Source organism: Fonsecaea pedrosoi (genome assembly GCF_000835455.1).
Source record: "Fonsecaea pedrosoi CBS 271.37 unplaced genomic scaffold supercont1.7, whole genome shotgun sequence".
Lineage (NCBI taxonomy): Eukaryota > Fungi > Ascomycota > Eurotiomycetes > Chaetothyriales > Herpotrichiellaceae > Fonsecaea > Fonsecaea pedrosoi.
The window spans coordinates 1,651,092-1,667,712 of NW_013550609.1; the positions used below are offsets into that span (position 1 = coordinate 1,651,092).

The 16,621-nt window shown below is 51.8% G+C and overlaps 7 protein-coding genes across 7 annotated transcripts; 4 read left to right on the top strand and 3 right to left on the bottom strand.

The window, feature by feature from the left end:
* Nucleotides 1-53: 53 nt before the first annotated feature.
* On the bottom strand, nucleotides 54-317 carry Z517_10654 (uncharacterized protein; the record flags this gene model as incomplete). Its single annotated transcript, XM_013424263.1, has 1 exon — nucleotides 54-317. The coding sequence occupies one exon, from the start codon at nucleotides 315-317 to the stop codon at nucleotides 54-56; it is 264 nt and encodes an 87-aa protein (XP_013279717.1).
* An 839-nt stretch (nucleotides 318-1,156) lies between these two features.
* On the top strand, nucleotides 1,157-1,640 carry Z517_10655 (uncharacterized protein; the record flags this gene model as incomplete). Its single annotated transcript, XM_013424264.1, has 2 exons — nucleotides 1,157-1,443; nucleotides 1,499-1,640. 2 exons carry the CDS (start codon nucleotides 1,157-1,159, stop codon nucleotides 1,638-1,640), a joined length of 429 nt encoding a protein of 142 aa, XP_013279718.1.
* A 310-nt stretch (nucleotides 1,641-1,950) lies between these two features.
* Nucleotides 1,951-3,045, bottom strand: Z517_10656 (uncharacterized protein; the record flags this gene model as incomplete). The annotated part of the gene is made up of 1 exon (XM_013424265.1): nucleotides 1,951-3,045. The coding sequence occupies one exon, from the start codon at nucleotides 3,043-3,045 to the stop codon at nucleotides 1,951-1,953; it is 1,095 nt and encodes a 364-aa protein (XP_013279719.1).
* A 986-nt stretch (nucleotides 3,046-4,031) lies between these two features.
* On the top strand, nucleotides 4,032-5,509 carry Z517_10657 (uncharacterized protein; the record flags this gene model as incomplete). Its single annotated transcript, XM_013424266.1, has 2 exons — nucleotides 4,032-4,444; nucleotides 4,495-5,509. The coding sequence occupies 2 exons, from the start codon at nucleotides 4,032-4,034 to the stop codon at nucleotides 5,507-5,509; spliced, it is 1,428 nt and encodes a 475-aa protein (XP_013279720.1).
* Nucleotides 5,510-6,165: 656 nt separating this feature from the next.
* Z517_10658 (glutathione synthetase) lies at nucleotides 6,166-7,928 on the bottom strand (the record flags this gene model as incomplete). The annotated part of the gene is made up of 2 exons (XM_013424267.1): nucleotides 6,166-7,498; nucleotides 7,615-7,928. The coding sequence occupies 2 exons, from the start codon at nucleotides 7,926-7,928 to the stop codon at nucleotides 6,166-6,168; spliced, it is 1,647 nt and encodes a 548-aa protein (XP_013279721.1).
* A 713-nt stretch (nucleotides 7,929-8,641) lies between these two features.
* Z517_10659 (uncharacterized protein) lies at nucleotides 8,642-14,086 on the top strand (the record flags this gene model as incomplete). Its single annotated transcript, XM_013424268.1, has 1 exon — nucleotides 8,642-14,086. One exon carries the CDS (start codon nucleotides 8,642-8,644, stop codon nucleotides 14,084-14,086), a length of 5,445 nt encoding a protein of 1,814 aa, XP_013279722.1.
* Nucleotides 14,087-14,818: 732 nt separating this feature from the next.
* On the top strand, nucleotides 14,819-16,591 carry Z517_10660 (uncharacterized protein; the record flags this gene model as incomplete). Its single annotated transcript, XM_013424269.1, has 1 exon — nucleotides 14,819-16,591. The coding sequence occupies one exon, from the start codon at nucleotides 14,819-14,821 to the stop codon at nucleotides 16,589-16,591; it is 1,773 nt and encodes a 590-aa protein (XP_013279723.1).
* Nucleotides 16,592-16,621: the final 30 nt, after the last annotated feature.

Below are 16,621 nucleotides of genomic sequence, written 5' to 3' on the forward strand. Positions count from 1 at the left end.
CTTTGGTGCACCGAAAAAAGCACTGAAATGAGGATAAAGCGGACTGAACGCTTTCAGAGTCCCAAGACTGTGCGGGCAGCAGATGATACTCGCTCTGTCAAAGAAGCTGATCTGGTGAGATGTTCCTGTGTAGTGATGGGGTTTGCGATGACGTTCCCAAACACTTTGTCATCCACTGCATTTCCAGCTGCTTTCTTCTTGTCGTGACGGATCTTGAGCGCAAAAAGATAAACGATGGCGAGAATCAGAATAACTCCGGCGAACATGGAAATGAATAGCCAAGCGATCGGGCTCATTGTATGATCGGACGGTGCCATTGCTTACTGGGAACAAGCGGTTCTGAATGACATGCGACTGTGAAGGAATGGACTAGAAAAGCAGAGTTTGTTGTTCGTACCTTTAAACATGACATGGATTCTCGTTCGACCTGGGATTCTGTATGTCTTCTTTGTGATTGTTTCCGGAAATGGCCGAGCGGGGTTTTGTCCAAGTCAAAGAATCATCAGGGAATGCCATTGATCGGAGTACTGTCGCGTACGGTAGCGGAAGAACGATGGCTCTTTCATAGAGCCATGCATTAAGGAAAGGTGACTTTGTAGTTAGGAACCTGCTTGCTCTTCCTCATGGCAGCATGGCAAGATAGCTGAGCATACGCCATGAAGGCAATGAGAGGCCTTAGCATGAGATTGCTCATGATTGTATAGTCAGAGCTCAGCCTAGCTGGTCGAACTGAGGTGATAACTCTCAAGATGAATGATGAGGAACCCACGGTAATTGTACATCCGTTGATCAGGTACTGTACGCTTCTCTGCGGTTTGAAGTCATCAAGTCCAGGTGATCAATTCAAAAGACAGTGTCATTTGATATATGCATCCACTTTACCTAACTTGGGTTAGACCCGATTTCGTGGCCCCCTGATCGCGACTTTCAAAGTCCCGCAGCACAGAAACCGCGTCGAGCGCGCAGGTTGCAACCTTGCCATCACCAACCCTAGGTACTCTCGATCTCAATATCCAGCTTACCCTCATTATTGCTGCTTCGGGACCCCAAGCACTTTGTCGATATTCCCTACTGGACTCAGGAAAGAGCGCGCAAAATCAACTCGGTACCATTCCTCAGCTCGGATATTCCCAGCCACCTCCATCAACCCAGCGCAATGTCTTTCCTCCTTTCACCAGCCAGGCGCTTGACGTCGACGCTCCCCTCCCTATCACAGCGCACATTCTCAACGACTCGCCCGTCCCAACTGGCTCGCATGACCCTGGTGGGGAGGCTCGGCGCAGACCCCGAACTCGCAGATACCGGCAAAGGCCAAGTGATTAAATATGTCGTGGGCACCAGTTACGGACCAAAGGAGAACCGACAGACGTCGTGGTTCCGCGTCGCCAGCTTTGCGCCAGAAGGTTCGCCCCAGCGAGATCTCGTGATGGGATTGACCAAAGGGTAAGCACATCGGTCACACCTTTCCCAACAAATAACTGATCTCTGGCCCAAACAGAACCCTGGTCTATCTCGAAGGAGATGCCACCATGCGCACCTATGAGGACTCAGACGGCAAAAAACAGAGTTCATTGAGTCTGGTCCAGACAAAGGTCGAAGTGTTGAAGAGACCACAGCCAAAAGAGGAGGAGATTGCCTAGGAAGGTGTCAGGGTTTGATAAGACACAAGGGCTTTAACTACCTCGACATAGCTCAACTTCCTAGGTGCGTTTGTCATTCGCTCAGGCCATGATAGTTGGACGAGATGATACTGTTCCTGATTGTTGTATTGGATCCCTTCTCCGATTGTATTTCGCCACTCTTGGGTTTGCTGGGCGGTGATGGCAGCGCCAGTCACCTACCAGCGGTATTATCTAGGAAAGATATGTATTTCAAAAGCCGAAAGGCCGGTAATCAACGAGTGTTCCAACACAACGATCCAATCAACCTGACTCGCAGAATGTGCTTCCATCAATTGTTTGTTCCTGAGGTTGACCGGTGTGCCGCCGGGTTGTGGTTATCTAGATGAAATTCCTCCACAACGAATGTGAAATTTGTCTCATCTCCAATCAAACGGCTGTGGCGAGGTGAATGATGAATTGTGCCGACGTCTCTTTTGAACCCTCCACATAGGACGCCCCTCGCTCCTGCAGCCCACCGCTTGTACATCCCGATCGCATCCTGACCTAAACCGAAGCACACGAATGAGATATATGCCGTGACAACTTGTGCCCAACGGTCAAAGGTAAATGCCTGCGATGCTGCTTTCGGGTCGGGATCCGGCTGTAGGATGATTCTCTCCGACCAGTCGGAGGGATGGATGTATGACCAGGAATACATGTGCATTGGCACACGAACGTTTTGCACAAAGGCAAATATGGCCAGCGGACAATGCATCGCCAGGAGGGCGAACGCAAGTGCGAACAGCCGGAAAAATCGGGAGGCCGTGGCGCCAGGGGTGTGCGAGAGCAGGGCCGAAACCTGCTTGCGATGCCGCAAGAAGCGAACGACTGAGATCACGCAGTAGATGCTTCCGATGACACAGACAACCATGGGCCAGCCGTAGCTGACAAAAGGAGCCACCCAGTTGTTGTCGTAGGACGGCACACAGCCCGCCACCGTTCTGAGCCAATATCTTTCTCTTTGAACCAAGTAGTGGCCAGCCATGACGAGTATAGGCAGTAGAATGCAAAGCAGGAGCTCTATCGTGCGAGTAGTCCTGAGATCTTGCGGGCAAGGGGTAGCGGTCATGCGGTCCGGGTCGAGGATTATCGAAATCTGTCGGAACATGCTCGCGATGGCACCAGCAGCGGCTTGGGATATCCCAATGTAGAGTTTGACTTCAATATCACACAGTATTTTCCCGTCCCACCAGTCTTCAGGGTTATCGGACGACCAGATCACGGCGTTGACGACGTTTTGGACGTTCAGGATGGTGATGCCAACCAGGAGGATCGAGGCTGCAAGGTTCTTAGCGCGTAGCTGCACAACTATTGGAGGGATGGCTGCAAATATTGCCAATAAAGCCAGTGGCACGACGATCATGGAAGAGAGATCCCACGCCATCGTTTCTGTATGAACAGATATGAATGTCCTTCTCCCACAAACGCAGAGATGAGAAAGGGATGAAGAAAACCAAGGATGGATCAGTGGACACCATCTCTCACGCCCTCTTTTAGCCACCATGACCGCACTCCTCGTCGCCTTGACTCAACTCACACGTAAACCGTGGTCCATATGGCTGGACTGGTGGGGCTCCTCAGATATCTCAGAGACATATTTCCTAAAATGGGTTTGAATAAGGCTCTGTTCAAGGCGTAGTCCTCCGGCAAACCGTGCTCGCAAGTCGCGAACAGCTGTCCCTTCTAGTTCTTAGCAACTCACATGTTTGAAATCCATGCCATCCCATCCTTGAAAGACATGGTTTTCGTCGGCAGGTTGAGACAGCCCGATATTTGAAGCAAATTCAGCGCCTAACAGGGGCCTTGCTGAGGGTGCCATGACTGAGGGTCTCTGGTCAGTTGTCCTCCCCGAAAATGAATCTATTTTCATCCAAGTGGTACACTTGACCCGTGGGTCTAAGCAGCGTCGTGATACCGAAAGTACTAGGTATAGTGTGGTGTATGACTATGAGGACAAGAGGAATACATGGAAGATGTCGGTAGGGATCCCGGAACAACCTCGGAAAGGTTCCAGAGCCAAGAATAACGGTGAATCATTATTCCGACTCCGGCCTTACTCTCGGGTGCCGACTTGTCAGACTCGTACGTGAGCCTCATCTGCCTTCCAGACGTTGTTGTTGATGCCACTCCTTTGCATCCTCCTTCGCGATCGCAAACTCTTGCCGGCGCTAATCTCGGGCTATACACTGTGCCTGGGCTCTTTTGAAGCGGATTTTAATGACTCTTGCGTCCTCATCGTTCTTCCATCCACCTTTGATCACCCGAGGATGTTGTGACACGTCAAAACACCCGCGGAATTCCAATCCGCCGGACTCCCTCTGCCCATAACTCTATACCTGGAACCACCACAGGCATTTCACGACCAGCATCATGGCATCGGAGAAACGTCCCTCCATCGCCATCCCATCAATTGCCACATCCGGCCGGCAAGTCAGTCCTTCGCCACACGGCTTGAGGCAGCGGCCGTTGGGAAGAGCATCTACCTTTGCGGAAAACAACCCTCAGCTCAGTCGCCGTCGAAGTTCATTCCTCTCTGAAACCTTTTCGGAGACGCGTAAATCGCTGCGCTCGTCTACGGATGATATACTCCTGCCGCGGGCGCGTGACGATGATGACTTTCACGACCATGACGACAATTCTCACTGGCAGTCTTTGCCACTCGGTCTTGCTCTGCTTCCCGCTGTGGGTGGGATGTTTTTCAAGAACGGTAGTGCTGTCATTACGGATGTGACATTGCTGGGCTTGGCCGCAATATTCATGAACTGGGCCCTCAGATCTCCTTGGTAAGGAAAGATCACTTTGTGTGTTGAGGGTCGACTTATGACAGATTTAGGGACTGGTATCGTGCAGCCCAATCCACTGTGATGGCAGACGCAGCCACCCCTCCCGTATTCAGTCCGATCGATGAAGCGGGCGAGGATCAGGATCCGCTATCAGTGAATGGAAGCGGCGAAGACGGTACCGGTAAAGCGACGGCCCGCACTGAAGCTGCTCGTGCTGGGCTTGGTACTGAGAGTTCAGCTGCGCAGAAAGAGCTCCGTGCCCACGAGCTCCTGGCATTGCTTTCTTGTTTTGTATTTCCTCTGATCGCCGCATGGCTTTTACACAGCATCAGATCCCAGCTCTCACGACCGTCGGAGGGCTTGGTCTCAAATTACAATCTCACCATATTCATATTGGTTGCCGAGATTCGACCCATCTCTCACCTGATAAAGATGGTGCAACGCAGAACCCTATTCCTTCAACGGCGAGCGAACATTGATCTTCTCAGAGAGTCAAGTCGGATAGACACTCAGCAAATTCGCGATGTCTCCCGCAGGTTGGATGATCTCGAGACACATATCGCGGACCGCATTGCCGGCACCGGAAAACAGAAAGAGGATCATGAAAATCACGCACTTGTAACTCAAGCCTCTACAGCAGCCACATCTGAGATCAGGAAAACTATACAGCCAGAGCTAGACGCCTTGAACAGGGCCATGCGTCGTTATGAGAAAAGATCCACAATCTCATCTGTGCAGATCGAGGCAAGGCTACAAGACCTTGAAACACGCTTGCATGATGTGGTTGCTCTGGCTGCGGCTGCACAGCGTAACGCCGATCGGATCCCCAACAACTACGTTCTCATTCTGGCAAATTGGGTCTGTGGTGCAGTTGTCGTCCCTGTGCAATATCTGCTCTATTTGTCCAGTCTTCCATCAAAGGCGTTGTCATCGGTCATCGCAGTTCCAAAAGGGTACATGACAAAGAAGTCGAGACCCCAAACAGCGAAAGAAGGTCGCCCATCTCGCAAGGGTCCGCCGACTCGTTCTTTGGAGCGCGAACGAAGAGCGAAGGTCCCCCCTTGAATCACCTCAAGTTGAGCATTCTCTCGGCACTACAGAAGACAACGTTTTTTGTCTGGCTGTAATGGCTCTACGACGGAGGCAACTCACTAAGCAAAGAAGGTTGATCGGTTGCTGTGCTGATCACAAACACCATGAGGGGCGTGCCATCACAAACCAGAATATGTTGCCTTTCGCCACGTGGACTCACTCTACCAACCACGCAGCCTTGTCGCGCTCGTACAAGTACATCGCTGACGAGGCCGCGTCAAGCGAGCGGCATTATATCACGTGACGCATTGAGGTTCAAGTTCTGGATGGACATGGTCGTATGATGCGTCCCGAACTCGCAACGTCGCAGGCATGAAGCCACCTGGTATCTCAGCATTGATCTTTGGTACGCAAGCTGGCTTTCATTACTGGGTCTCGATAAAGTTGTATCGCTTCTCGAATGGTCGGCCTTAACATCTGAGAAAGCGTGTATAGAGTACCTATCTCTTCACCTGGCTCGACCTCATATGGAACCAATGGTGTTTGCCGCTTCAGAATGGAGCAGGCATCACCCTCAGCGTGGAAAAACCCATACATGGAAGCCGGAAAAGTGACCAAAAAGCGACAAAATGTAACAACAAGTATATCTATTGCTTAATACTCTCTAGATCTTTGCACTCGGCTCTATTCTAGTACTCTTCATATAATATCAAACTGTCCAGAGAACTAAAACCGGCGGCAACTCCACCTTCGTCGCTGTCCTTCCCTTTAGTCCTCAAGAGGTAGCCACCCTCGGTGTTGTGTAGAAGTTCAGGCCGAGCGTCACCCGGCGTGTTTCTCCACAGACAGGTGCCGAAGATGCCCAGTTCGGAAATGACGTTGCCGCTGAGCACCTGGCCGTCACTGCGCAAAACGGTATTTCTGGCCGTGGTGGGCGGGCGGATCAGTTCCATCAGAATGTACTGCTTCCACTGCGACTTGGGGATCGAGTTCAGAAATGGCGGGATGTTGGTGCGGTAGATGTTGTTGCCGCCGCCCTCACGCTGCGGCTTCAGCACGTGGTTCGCCGCCGTCTCGGCGGAGAGGGCCAGGCGGACTCCCTCAGGTTCAGCTGTTGGGTCGGAGCCGGGCCCGGCGGAGAGGGAATATTGCGGAGCAAAAGTCGAGCGGAGGGTCTGGAGCACGACCTCCGGTTGGGTGGGCAGGAAGGTCTTGAGATGGTCCGTGTCGGGAGGTCTGGCGGTGAGGACTTGTTGGACTTTCTTGGACCCGGCGAGATGGAGGAGGACAGTGGGACATTTGACCGCCGCGCTGCGTTCCAGGTGGTGGCGAGCTGCCCACGAAGTCGCCGTGTTGTATTCAGTCGGAGCGTAGAGGGCACGGAAGTACACCACCGTGACCTCGAAGGGAGTAGACGGCGACGATGGGGGAGTGTAAATCAACGGACGACAGGGATTGCTCTCCTTGGATGGGATCGACGTGTAGGCTAGAATCTTGCTGGTCGGCAGGCGGAACGAGGGGATATGATGGTGTTTTAACAGATGGGTGGACAGAGCCAGCTGGTCAAATACATTGCGCTCGTTGTCCTGGACGAGGAAAATAACGCACGTCGGCAGCCGGGGCTCTGATCTTGAAGGTCCATACGCCACATGAGCGGCCGCAAGGCCAGCGGTCAATGTTTCCACTGCCTCGTTGGGAGGAGGGTGCCCGATAGTATGAATAGAACTGTCGCCCGTCGAGTTTGCAAATAAGGGATGCACAGGATATGCAACTGAGTGCTTTGGGGAGGGGAACGTCGCAAGGTGGGTGTGCATCTCTGCAACAAGGCAAGCCAACCCGCCGAACGAGGAGGAGATGGTATTGAATTCGACTTGTTTAAGGGATGGCGGCCCTTGTTCCGTGGTGTGCACCATATAATCAGAACGGAACATCCCCAGAGACAAGTCTTGAACGTAGCCCTCTTCCTTGACGGCAACGTGTATTTTCCAGAGATTTGCCAGGAAGTCGTCGACCTCTATTAGTCTGTATAGGGTCAGTCTTGAAAGTGTTTGCAGCAGGCCCTGCCTTGCCCATCAAGCAGCGGCAAAACACAGAAAGTTCGGGGGGCAAGACAAATCTGGCACAGTGGTTCTACTCACTCTCTCATAATCTCTTCTAGCCATTGCTCGTCGCTTGCAATGCTAGCGTAGAGTTCATTGTAGACGGGCTGGATGCTTTTCGCCAGTTCAAAACACGTCTTGGGAAACGGGCTTGGAAACAAGGTGACTGGAGCATTAGTAGCGAGAACATTCTTCGGATTCGTCTCCTCGGGGACTATGGCGGCGGATGGCCTGACGGTGAGTCCATGCTCTACGGTCCAATTTTTCACTGTCTGGACAAGATACTCCTCCTGCTCAGGTGTCAATGCCGGAGGATAGTCATGGTAGACTTTATTGGCTGCGTTATCTGTCATGGTCTTGAGGTCAGCAAAGTGACCGAATGATTGATGAGTGTAGTGAGACCGCGGCTGCTAGAAGCTATGTTGACCCGAATGAAGTTGTTCTATTAGCGCAAGATCTGTCTGTACTTGGAGTTCGCACCCATTACACATTTTTCTGGTGTCAGTCTCGATGAGCCGATTAGTCAGCAAGATGTCGCGGGGCTCGCTGTACTTTCCTCTCCGGCACCCGCGTAAAGTGGTTTTTCGCGTGGGCAAGGCTGAGCAAGGTAAAACGCACCTGCAAGCCAAACGGGGTAAAGCTTCACTTTGTTGTCACTTCAACTGCCACAGTTTGGCTAGACGCCCTCCCCAGTCTCTTTCGATTCTCGGCCCCTCGCGGCGTTCTCTTCATCGACCTAACCGCACAACAAAGACTTACTCTTTTCTCTACCATATGAACAATCTCCTGGCTCTCGCCCTCTCTCACAGAGGGCAAGGAGTTGAGTGGCGGCCTGACCCCCCTCTTCAGCCTTGTCTCAACCAACCATCCTTTCTCAGTGCGTCTTCGACACGTTTGCGCCCAGGTGACTGACACCCCTCGCTGTGGCGTTGCCTGCGCTTCACTTCCTACTCAATTTTCCGGTGCCGTCCCGGACTCGCCAGCTTCTCATTTTCCATTTTATTTTGACCAGTTCCTGTGCCATCCTCATTCTTCCCCTGTGACACCTACCTGATGGTGCCTCAAAATGGATCCTGTTCTCGATGCCGACGAAGATCCACGAGACTGGTCAATCGATCAAGTCGTCTACGAACTCTGCCAAAGCCCGATCCCACGTTGGCTGTCAAAGCAGAAGCCTCAGTCGATCCCCGACCGCCATGGCCTGGAGGATGCGCTTCGGCGAAACCACGTCGATGGGGACAATCTCCTTGCTCTCGACATGCCAACTCTGAAAGAAGACCTAGGGATATCATCTTTTGGTCAGCGACGGGCCATTATGAAAGCTATTGAGTTCTTCCGGGCGACGTCGAAAAGTTACCAGCAGATGTTATTTCAGGCGGACAGCATTGCCAGGATGCACACAGCCACCTTTGCCTCCCCTCAATTGACCCAGTCTCGAACATCGATCGTCCCACAATCCCCTGCGCACTATGGTCTCGGCGTTCAACCGTCTATCGAGCCGTCGCATACCTTGCAATCACCCATAGCGAGCCAGCAGCAGAGCGTTGTTAAGGATGCTACTTTCATCTCGTCTAAACTCGCGGCTTCCAACTTTCAGAACCCCTCGGGCTCGACTCCTCGACCTCGACGTTATCCTCCCCAGGACGATGTACAAACAAGATCAAGCCCTACTGCCGCAAGCCCATCAGAGGATGCTACGGTCAACTTCGCGAGTAAAGCCTGTGATCAACTTCCTCTCTTACAACATCCAGAAAGAGAATATAGCCTTGTAAATGGCAAGAAGAAGATCGCCCCAATTCTCCTCTCTCATTTACCAGAGGCAACTCCAACAAAGTTGAGTCGCGAGAGCTACCTCGGACAGGAAGCGCATCCTCTGCAAGACGTTTTCTACTGCAAAGCTCCGACTGGATTTACGGATGAGATTATCTATCAAGTTGCTGCCGAGGAACCAGATTCATTCGTCATCTCCACCAAGCGTCCTTCCGGACAACGTCGCATAATAGCTAGACTAATCAAGTCTTTCCTACGCCAAAGCACGACTACTCTATGGCCAAGCGGGCAGAAAATCAAGATACCCTATGACAGGTCTAGGATTAAACCTCCATACTCGAAAGAATATTTCACTTCATTCCCACGAGGCAAGGATGGGGTAAGAGTACATAAAGCAGAGGACTTTACAGAGCTCAACGCCACTCAGGATAATCATCGGCGAGGTTCCGCCAGCATTGCTCCCGTTAGCTCCAATGCAACGTGGTTGGAAGAAAAGGTAGTTGGGTCCAATGTGCTAGACCTAGACTACCTTCTGGACAAGTACCCAGTTGAGTCATCCGATGGGCTTCCTCTCTATGGGGATTCTGGAGATGAAAATGATCTCGACGAAGACACGTGGAGGGAAATAGAGAAGGGGAAGGCTGAGGAAGAGAACTTGCGCCGCACATCTATCAACATGGCGCCAGTCGAGGTTGAGGTCGCGATCAACGATGCCATAGACGAATTGAAGCAGGAATGGTACGCAACGAAGTTCTTCGCTGTCCAGAGGAAGGCTTATCGCCACTGGCTAAACGCAGCTCGACAAAACAGCCGAAAAGAAAAGATCGCATATTTCAACCACTGCAAGACTCGGTTTCTGGTCCGACTGGATATCCTCAAACGTGAGATTGCTAAAAATGTCTGGCGGACGCCAGCCGAGGTTAAGAGGCAATGCCAAAGTCTCGAATTGACCGTTTATCAGTATCACGAATACAATTACTATGGCCAGATCATGCTCCGAGACACTGCACCTCCAAAGCCCGATAACAAAGCACCAGTTCGGAGCCCAAGACATCACGATCTTGAGGAAGGCGAAGAGATTCTCGAATCTGATTCTGAGATAGAAATCTCTACAGAAGAAGGTGGGCAGTCGTTCGTGGATGACTCGTCGGAGGAGGGTTCCATTCATCACATCCCTGATAGTGAGGACTGGAACCCTGTCATCCCAAGTACAACAAAACAGCCCGATCCATCGGTTGTGGATCCAAGGACTTCATCTCCAGCTCCTCCCTCCAATACTCGCGAGTCACCACTACCTGACGTCCACGCCAATGATGCTGATGTTGAAAGCGACACCGAGGACGAGATCATTGCACCAGCACGTCGAAAGATAAAGCGCATGAAGACGGAGACAACCCAGACGCCGAATGCTAAACATACCAGTGTGAAATCAAAAGCACCCAGGTCACAACAACTCCCTTCCGATACCTCGGACCTCGATGGCTCCCCACGTCTTGCGAACTCTAGATATCGAAGTAAAGGACGCTCTTCAGCCCTTGTTGATCTGACGTTCAGTTCTCACTCAGAGCCAGAAAGAATCGCCAACGACACGTCCACCGACTTCAGTGTTCATACACCGAAACTCAATCCAATTCGAGCTGAAACTCCGCAGGACTCGAGGAGTCGTGTTCTTATTATTGACTCATCTGGTTCTGAAGTGGAGCGCATATCTTCTCGGGATGACACTATCTTACCAGCAGTGTACGATTTTCAGGGTATACGGCGTACATCATGGTCAGATATAGACCCCATCGATAAACGAAGAGCGCTTGCAAAGGCTGTATACGACCTTGAGCCAGATCAGGTCTCACGGCTGGATTCGTTTCTTGATTCTATGACCGGTTCTCGCACCGCCCAGGAGACGGTTATTGTTGACGGACTCGTCGCTCTGGACGAAGATAAACCCATCATAAAAGGTCTGAAGCAAAAACATCAGTTGAGCGCTCAATTACTGGTGCTACTTTACCTAACATACATTTGCGGTCAAAATGCGTTGGACGAGTTTTTTGAGCTGTCGGAAGCCCACAGAGACGAAGCATTTGCGGACAAAGATCGCGCGCTTGCTACATTTTACAGTTTATTGGAGAAGATCATCTTGACATACTTCGCAATGCAAACCAGGCCTCAAACACAAACCAACGGCCAGAAAAGAAAGCGAGATTTATCCGTTCCTGACGACCAAATAACAGATGCGACTTTGACTGATTCGTTGGAAGAGGTTCAACCTTCTTCTCACAAGAAGCGTAAGCGCAAGGTGGAAGAAAGCCAGGAGGCAAAAATCCAACAATTCACGGACCAGGTTAGAATTCAACTGCAAGAAGAGCGACGCAAGAACATGGCCAACAAACTTGCCCTTATGCAAGTCGATGGAAGTGCCGCCTACATTATCAACACGGTAGAGCCACCAGTTGAACTTCACCGACATATCGCTCAATGTGTCAAACCTCATCAAGTCAATGGCATTCAATTCATGTGGCGCGAAATTGTCGAAGATCCAAAACGTCAGGGCTGCATCCTAGCACATACAATGGGTCTCGGTAAGACGATGCAAGTGGCCTCTCTTCTAGTGACGATTGCTCTTTGCAATCAGAGCAATGATAAGAGTGTCAGAAACCACATCCCAGAACATCTACAAAAAAGCAAGACTCTCATTCTTGGCCCTTCTTCGCTCCTCAACAACTGGGAAGATGAGCTTCTGATGTGGACCCCTGACCCTAATGTTCTAGGCGTAATTCACAAAGCCGATTCGATCAGGAAACAAGACAACATCCGAGCGATCAAAGCCTGGTCTAGGCAAGGCGGTATTCTCCTGATCGGATACGAACGTTTTAGATCATCAATCACTGACAGCATTCGCGCGAAAGCAAAAGGCACTGGCTTGCTCGAGCTTGACCTTGAACGGATTCTCTTGGAAGAACCAAATCTTGTCATTGCAGATGAAGCTCACATACTGAAGAATCCCAAGTCACAAATAGGCCAGATTGCCAAACGCTTGAAGACAACAAGCAGAATTGCGCTGTCGGGTTCACCTCTCAACAATCATCTCGAGGAGTACCATACTATGGTAGACTGGATCGCTCCTGGTTATCTAGGAGATATGGTACAGTTTCGCTCCAAGTACTCGGAACCTATCATGGAGGGACTTTATTCTGACAGCTCGGCGTACGAGAAGCGGATATCCCTTCGAAAATTACATGTGCTCAAACGAGATCTTGACCCCAAGATCAATCGAGCTGATATCAGCGCCATTGAGAAAGATATGCCCTCGAAGACTGAGTTCTTCATCACGATTCCCCTTACAGACTTGCAGAGACAAGCATACGACATCTATATTCATCATATGCTGCAGTCATTCGGGGTCTTGTCGTCGAAGAATCACCATGCCAGAATTATGGCGTGGCTATCAATGCTCTCATGGCTCTGCCACCATCCTGCCGCGTTCGTTGCAAAAATCAAGGAGCGTTATGAAAAGCCGAGAGAGGATCGCTATTATGGCAACGACACTGGCGAGCCTAACGAGAGTACAGACGAGACCTCGGGATTCGGTGAAGTCAGCGAGAACGTTGCTCTCGACATCGCAGGCTCCCTACAAGAGGCTATGCAGCAAGCGCTGCAGGTGCTCCCAGATCCGAGCGACAGAAAGGCACTCTACGATCCAAGGCTATCCTACCGCACGCTTGCTGTAAAGCGCATCGTTGAAAAGGCGATTGAAGCTGGAGATAAAACCTTAATCTTCAGCCACAGCCTCCCCACATTGGATTACTTGGGACAAATGTTGAGAGGAATAGGCGTATCCTTCTGTCGCATTGACGGCTCAACTAAACCGACGGACAGGCAAGCTTTCACCAAAGAATTCAACAATAAGGACAACTACCAGGTGTTCCTGATTTCTATCCGATCTGGAGGCCTCGGGCTAAATTTACAGGGCGCAAACCGAGTGATCATTTTCGATTTCAGCTTCAATCCAACCTGGGAACAGCAAGCGATTGGGCGAGCATATCGACTGAATCAGAAGACACCTGTGTTTGTTTATCGATTCCAGGCTGGTGGAACATTTGAGGACAAACTGTTCAATACTGCCGTCTTCAAGACCCAGCTGTTCGGCCGCGTCGTCGACAAGAAAAATCCAAGACGACATGCGAGTAAGGCAGCACATACCGAATACCTATTCCCGGTCAGGGACGTGCCACAAGTTGACTTTCGCGACTCTCTCGGAAAGGATCCGAAGGTTCTTGATGCTATCATTCACGAACTCGACTTCGTTCGTAGCATTGTGTTGACCGAGACCTTCCAGAAGGAAGACGACGAACAGCTAAACGACGAAGAGCAGAAGGTTGCAGAAGAGGAGTACAACGATCAGCGTTTGCAGCGAGAAGACCCCATCGCATGGCAAGCGAAACAGCGACAAAGCTTGTCAAACACCAATCTGATGTCTTCATTCTCGAATCTGGATCCGACGCTCCACTCTGGGAGAGCCACACTTGGACAGAGAATAGGTCCCGGCGCCCACAGATCAAAGTCGTCTGCGATCAGACCGATATTACCAGCTCCGTTCGAGAGAGCAGATCTGAATAATCCGCAACCACCTCAGGCTCACCACACGACCATTCATATGCCTGGCTCGTATGACGATACATTCCAGGCCTTCGTCCAACTAATGGAAAATCGTCATCGTGCTGTAAGCACAGAGCCGGACTGGTAGGGTGTCACAAATTACCCCGACCGCTCTATGTAGGTAGGTAGGCACACTGGAATGCTCGGGTTCCAGAACCGTGGAGACACGACATCTCGAGATTTCAGGTCTCGAATGAGCTGTGCACACCTTTTTTTTTCAGTTTCAGCGCCTTAAAGCAAGGCTGCATTATGTTTTATTGTTCACAGAGATACCCGGAAAGGCGTTTACGAAGGTACGGCAACGGTTACACGAAGTCATGAAGGAAGCTGAGAAGCCTGGATTGGGGATGGCACTAGCGCAAGGACCTTTTAACTTGAATACCAGGCAATGCTTGCAATGAATGTTCAGAATCAGGAGCTCAGAGAGCCTCACCCGAGCAATATGAGGATAAACTTCAATGTGCTAGGCTTTTGAGGCTACATTCGATCACTTGTACCCTCTCTTGGCTTCTGTCCAAGACACTCGTTCTGTCATTATATTGTGACTTGCCGTGCTAGCAGTAGCGTCCAGCCACAATGAAGAGCGTCTTTCACAGCCATGATCTCGTTTGGGTCTGTGTTTGAGGAAAGAGGACGTCGTAATCGTCTGACACGATCCATCCCTGATTGAATTCTCCGACCAGGTGGGTAACAACACCACGTACATCGCCCACATTTTAAGAATTTAGTCTCATGTGGATATGACCTTTTCTCCACCTCTTGTTGCCGCTACGGGATAGAGAGGGACGGCCGTTCTAGGTACAGTGCAATTAGCGAAGTTATGCGGCCGCTCGAATCACACTTGTCGGCCAATATCTTTCTGCATGTGCCACCGCTGGGCCAGAAGCAGAAGCAGAAGCAGCAGCAGCAGCAGCCATGGGCGACACAGACGTTGGGGAGGAGGAAATCGGGGCGGAAACTCGTCTTCTTCATCCCGGGAAATCCTGGTTTGATCGGATATTATCGTCCGTTCCTGGCCCTGGTTGTTCAGGGGCTACGGGGTGGGCGGGAAGACGAGAGCGGTGACGGGCGCGTGGGAGGTGCAGAGGCCGTGGTCGCGGGGTTTAGTCTGGGTGGATTCGACGTCGACGAGATCGTCGATGATAATGCGGAGGGGGGGAAACCTTGGCAAAATGACGAGAGCGTCAGAAAGGGAGGGAAAGGGGTACAGCAAGAGGAGGAGGAGGAGGAGGAGGAGGAGGAGGAGGAGGAGGAGGAGGTTGGTGGTGGTGGTGGTAGTGCTGGTGGTGGTAGTGCTGGTGGTGGTAGTGCTGGTGACGACAAAGATCATGAGGATGGAGACAGGAGCGACGAGGAGGACACGATCCCCGTGCAGAGATTTCGTGTGCCGGCTGGTGAAGACAAGGAACTGCTGCTCTATCCGCCCGCATTCTCACCTGGATCTTTTCACGAAGAGCGACACGAGGAACGGCGTGAAAGGCACCCGACAACACAGCGGCAGCGTAAAGTCTACACGCTCCGCGAACAGATCGCGCTCACCTATGCGCGGGTGGAATACCTGGTTCACAGACTACAAGACCGAAAAAGCCTGTCCACGCACATCTCGGAGCAAGAGCCCGTCCAAGTCGTCCTCATCGGCCATAGCGTCGGGGCATACATTGCCCTGGAACTCGTGAGGCTGTGGCATGAAAGGCATCATCATCGACAGCAGCACCAGTACGGCCCACTGAACACCGCCGCAAATCCGAGTGAGAAGGGCGGCGGCGACGACGACACATCGACACCGGCCATGAGCTCGTCCGAGTCTGAGACCAAACCACCCCCAGCATCCAGCTGGGCCATATCGACATGCATCCTCCTGACCCCCACGATCCAAGACATCCACCTCTCCCCGTCTGGCCGCGTCGCCACGCCTGCTCTCACCTACCTGCCCTTCCTCCCGAGCCTGGCACACACGCTCCTTCACACAGTCCTCCTAAAGCTCCTCCCCTCGATGTGGTTCGCCGCGCTCGTCTCGCGGTTGACGGGTATGCGGGCGGGGAGCCACGGCTTCGAGACCACGATGGCGTTTCTGCAGAGCAAGCGGGGCGTCATACAGGCTTTGTTCATGGCGAGGGGGGAGATGGACGAAATCAGACGCGATACCTGGGGACAAGAGGTCTGGGGAGCGAGCCACAACCACGGCCACAGCGACTCGTGGAACGCAGAGGATGAACGTGGCACGAGAACGACTAGTCCGAGACTGTTCTTCTGGTTTGCAAAAAGAGACCACTGGGTCGCCGATGTCACAAAGGAAGCAATCTTCCAACGCAAACCTGCCAACGTTGATGTGCAGAGGGATCGCTTAGCCAGGCATCGAACCAACATGGAACTTTCAGAGACTGAAGAAGAAGAAGATTTCATGGAAAATCAGGCGGGCAGCACGACGAGGCAGGCACCGAGAGTTCGGATTCTGGAAACAGAACGTCTGGTTCATGCGTGGTGCTTAGACCAGAGCGAGTTTGTGGCACGTCGTGTGAGCAGCTGGCTGAGGGAAGTTTTGGATGCAGGAGGCTGCATGCTCCACGATGGGCGCCCTTACTACCAGTATTAGTAGCTACGTATGTTTATGCGGTCACTCGAG